At 47.1% G+C, this 5,298-nt stretch overlaps 1 protein-coding gene across 1 annotated transcript; it reads left to right on the forward strand.

Annotated features, from left to right (window-relative positions):
• The first annotated feature begins 2,480 nt into the window (after positions 1 to 2,480).
• On the forward strand, positions 2,481 to 4,147 carry LOC106815456 (monocarboxylate transporter 12-B-like). Its single transcript, XM_014819915.1, has 2 exons — positions 2,481 to 3,426; positions 3,731 to 4,147. Exons 1-2 carry the CDS (start codon positions 2,481 to 2,483, stop codon positions 3,979 to 3,981), a joined length of 1,197 nt encoding a protein of 398 aa, XP_014675401.1. The 3' UTR covers positions 3,982 to 4,147.
• Positions 4,148 to 5,298: the final 1,151 nt, after the last annotated feature.

Genomic DNA, 5,298 nt, shown 5'->3' on the forward strand with positions numbered 1-5,298 from the left:
ACTAAAGGTCTATGTCCCCCTGACCTCTGTTTGACCTGGCTCGTTTAGCTATTTATAATTATAATATATATATAGGGTTAGGGTTAGGGTTATTCAGAAATAGCTAAACGAGCCAGGTCAAAGAGGTCAGGGAGACATAGACCCTACGAGCGGTGGTGGCTGGTGGTCGTGGTGTTGTCTGTTGACTGTTGTCGTGTTGACAATCAGACCAGCACACAGGCACTTGGAACGTCTCAATAAAAAAAAATTATGGTAAATAAACATGAAATGTACCAAAGAAGTCTTAATGTTTCTCTAGGCCTACTCTATTTCACCTGTGAATGCCGGTCAAATGCTCATCTGCAACACACAAATACACCGTATGCCCGCCCGCGCTGTGCAGCGTGCACAAACAACATGAATAAGAGAGTTATTCTGTTTATATCTGTGCACGCTGTTATTCACGCACTCTCTTAGTTATTCATGTTGTTTGTGCACGCTGCACAGCGCGGGCGGGCATACGGTGGATTTGTGTGTTGCAGATCAGCATTTGACCGGCATTCACAGGTGAAATAGAGTAGGCCTAGAGAAACATTAAGACTTCTTTGGTACATTTCATGTTTATTTACCATTAATTTTTTTTATTGAGACGTTCCAAGTGACTCGCAGCTAGGGCCTGCATACCTCCCAACGTCCCATTGGTTGATACAAATCTAGTTAATTTTTTAAATTAAATTGTAATTAGTGTTAGGGTTAGGATTAGGGTTAGGGTTAGGTTTAGGGTTAGGGTTAGGGTTAGGGTTAGGATTAGGGTCACAATGCACCATAAAAGTTTTATTTAAAACGGGAGTTTCAGGCACGTGATATGTATCAACCAATGGGATTTGGGAGGTATGCAGGCCCTAGCTGCGAGTTTCCAAGTGCCTGTGGACCAGCAGTGCAAAGCTATTAACTGGATTAATCTCGACTTCTTCTTCTATTATAATTATGCACAGTTCCTTGGAGTCCTTTCCGTGTTCGATATATAGTCCCTTGGACTTTGAAGACTATTACTTACGAGGTTACGAGGAGTTCTCAGTTCATGAAACTATATTNCTCCCCCCCCCTACCTCACCACACAACACACACATCCTTGTCATACGAATCAACAGCCTCTAACTCGCGCCGCCCAGCACACCCACACATCCCAACACACCGCACAACCACACCCACCCACACACACACCCACCATACACCCCCTCTGACACACGCAAACTACACCTGAGGCGACAAGCCATGAAGCCTAAAATGTAACAGGCGCACCAAAAAAGAATTTGACACAAACAAGAAAAACGAACGACAAAGCATTGATAGAGCTATAGATTGCTGCTAGATATTACCCACTTCCCCGTATCTATAATGACGTAGTCACCACTCACCCTACTTTACCGTACACCATTACCCAGCCCGAGAACAATAGGCGTAAGCATACATATTATGCACACTTCATCGATATACAGACCCTCTAGATACCGCCTATATAGAGAGACTCAGATAATTCACGCCTCCCTCCTGCTCCCCATCCCGCGAGCGTCCACCTACCCCACGAGGCACACAAACATGTCACAGACGTGAATGTCGTACGGTGGAGCTGTGTGGCCGCGGGTGCCCTGGCCACCGAACCCCTATCGGTCCTAATCATCGTGCAAACCAATACCGATCACTCGTCTCCAGACCTTGCACCCGTATACACTACCAACCCATGACCAGTCAATTTGTGTGAGAAGGAGACATGAGGACTTCCAGCTGGTGTGCGGTGTGCTGGTATACAATTCTATATATATATATATACTATATGCCTACTTAGATCATATACTGAATATATATAAATACTAGATATTATATATAGTATACTGAGAGTAACGTCACACCACCAACCCCCGGTAGATAAAAACAAAGTCCAAATGGTAATACGAATACAGGTGATTTAAGCCCCATGTAAATCTGACCGAGCTTTCGAGATGACATCTCTCATCAGTTCAGGCGCGCGAACATTGCGGAATTGACATTCCAATTCCTGCTGACCTGATAAGAGATGTAATCTCGAAGGCTCGTCAATTAAATTTCTAAACCACGCCCTACTATACCCTGACTTTGTTTATATAATAATATAACTAGATATTTACGTTGAGTTGCGCGCGGCACGGTCGCATACATACACAATATTCTTGTGCAAAAACGTTACATTATTATCAGGAGTGAATAATAATAGATTATTCACTCCTGATAATATTATCCTCGTATTATTATTCGCTCCTCATATTATCGAAGAAACTGACCGTATATAGCGCGAGGTTTAGCGTAGATATATTGTGGCACGCAAAAGCTATCAGTATAAAGCTTATATGCATGTGTCATTCTACGATTTTAAATTGTGCAGAGTCACCTTATGATCGTATACCATGATATATTAGCGACGATGACGTTATATTCTTGCGCATGCGCGCTGCTCTCCTGCAGGCATGGGCTGTGGATTAGTCATCAACCCGGCCTTCTCCATCCTGGGCGTCTACTTCCGGAAGCGCGTATCGATCGCATCCGGTCTGGTGATGTGCGGTTCGGGCGTCGGCTCTCTGCTCTTTTCCTACCTCACCCAGTACCTCGTCGACGAGTACGGCATCAGTGGCGCCCTCCTCATCTGCGGCGGCTTGACCTTCAACATCGTGTTTGGCGCGACGCTGATGCGACCGCTGCAGAATCCGCTGCCGACGCCGCGTGAGGGCGCTGCTGTCGACACTGTCGTCAGAGCGGGTCGTCGGCCAGTTGTCGTCGTCGCGCGTGCCTCGTCGCCGGAGAGCCGCCGCAGGTTGGATTCCGTGAGGGAGGGTGAGGTGGGGTTGCAAAGTGTCTACGGCTCGCTAGAAGTGTACGTGCGCAGCATGTCAACCCTCGCCGAGCCCGCCGACGACAACGACCACAACGTCGTCACGTTTCCTTGGTACCTGTTCAAGGACGATGCGTTCTTACTGTTCACGCTTTCCGCCGTGCTGTTTCTCGTCACATATATCAACATCTACCAGCTGCTGCCGCTGATCACCGACAAGGTAGGCGATGGCAGGTTCAGTGGCGCCACCATGATTGGCTTCATGAGCATCGCAGAGACGATCAGTCGCGTGCTGTGGGGTTTATTCTGGGACCACGATGCTTTCCGTGCGCCAACAGTACGGATGATAGGCACGGGGTCGTTGCTAGCGGTGAGCGGCGGTCTGGCGTTCGCCTGCATCTTCATCACAGTGAACGAGGTGCTGGCCGGATGGACGATGGTCATGGGTGTGTTGGTGGCCGGAGTTTTCTCCACCCTGGTCCCCATCACGATGGACATTTGCGGACCTGCGCAAGTCGGCAACGGATACGCCATATTGATGTTATTTGAAGGATTGTTGATGATGGTAGACCCACTATTGATAGGTACGTTTCAGGTGTGACCTTGGTATGTGATATACTTCTATTCTATTATATATTACTGGAGCTTATATTCTACTTATAGTTAATATATATGCTTTACTGTTGCGCTTTTGGAGCTAACGTCATGACATCTTCATCATTATTTTCATCTTCGTCTCCATCTTCATCTTCACCTTTATCATTAGTTTCCCGTTAATTCATCTTGGTTAATGGTAAAAAAAACATTTACATAATATCATCATAATGTGTGTAGTTTAATTTATTACACGTCAAGATAGCGAGGTTTTTTTTATTCCACTAACAACAGGATGTCTAATCGATAGAACGGGAACAGTGGACAGCGCCATCTATGTTCTCGGAGCATCATTTCTAGCATCTGGAATCTTCATCAGTGTGACTCCTCTAGTGCGACAGTGGCGCGGCCTGGTGACGGATGTATCTCCGCAAACTGTTGCGACATTCGAAAATGACGATGTCGGCTCTCAAAGCAAGACGACACACGTACTAAAGATGCGAGCAAAAAATCCATTGGGAAAAAATCTCGGCGTTGACGTCTGATGACTTATTGATCATATGATCATGACTTATGATCGATCAAGTAAAATCATGGGTATTGATTGGTTGTGGTAGAATGTCGCAGTGAAACAATCAGCACTGATGCCACCCCATCAGTGATTTGGTAACTTTTATTTCAGAAATAAAGTAACTGGGCATAATGGAATTATTATCAGTTTTGTTGATCGTTATTGGGGATAGAGAGGCATGGCACCTGAAATCCTTCTCGCATCCCGCCACAGCTCATGCGCTGTAATTCCAAAAAAGTTACAGGTTAGGGGATATCTCAGCATAGATTTCCCTAATAAACCTTTATCAGTAGACCTGTGTTTATAATTAGTAGAGCGCCCTAGCATGTAAGGTACAAAACACCAACGTTATGCCCTCGCGTCCTTTGCCTTGCCTTCCCTGTCCCTCGCTCAGCCTCCTCCTTCTTCTAAAGCTCAAAAGGGTATCCCAGTCATCTCGTCGCTCATTAACAACCTTACTTAACATATTATTTAAGGTCCAGTTAAACCTCTCAACCAACCCGTCTGACTGAGGATGGCAGGGCGTTGTCCGAGTCTTCTCGATGCCCAACAGCGAACACACCTGACTCAAAATTCCTTCCCTGATCAGAGTGCAACTGACGAGGCATTCCGAAACGAAGAAAAAACTCAGAAACCAGACAATCCGCTGTTGTCTGGGCAGTCATATCCGGCAAAGCAAACGCCTCTGTCCAGCTAGTGATGTAATCACAAGCCACAAGGATATACTTCATGCCGGATGAAGTCTCGGGAAGCGGACCCATAAAGTCAATGGCCATTCTCTCCCATGGTGCCGTTGAAATCCGCTGACAGAGGGGAGCATTCCTTCGATGCCCCGGTTTCCTCCTGCAACACAAATCACACTCCCGAAGCCACCTCACAACATCCTGCCGAATACCCGGCCAAAAAAAACGCTGTCGGATTCTAGCCATAGTCTTCATGATGCCGAGGTGTCCCCCAACTCGACCGCCATGCATGACCTCGAACATCTCCCTGCGCATGACCGGTGGGACCACCATACACAAAACATCGCTGCTTGGCTGACAGTCCAAAACCTGCCGAAGATAGAGCACTCCCTCGTGGACCTCTAGTTCGTCCCAAAGCACTCGATCAGCTCTTCCCTCCGGAGATGAAGATGACAAATCCGCGACGGCAGGAGGGATACCGCCCGCCGCCAACACCTTCAAGACAGCAGCGATGGCACCATCCTTACGCTGCCACCGACGAATCCGCTGCATAGACCACTGCGATAAGACACCATCTAACTCAGCGTTCGCTTCATCCGCAGGAGTAG

The sequence above is a fragment of the Priapulus caudatus genome, unplaced genomic scaffold, assembly GCF_000485595.1.
Source record: "Priapulus caudatus unplaced genomic scaffold, Priapulus_caudatus-5.0.1 Scaffold1119, whole genome shotgun sequence".
Lineage (NCBI taxonomy): Eukaryota > Metazoa > Priapulida > Priapulimorpha > Priapulimorphida > Priapulidae > Priapulus > Priapulus caudatus.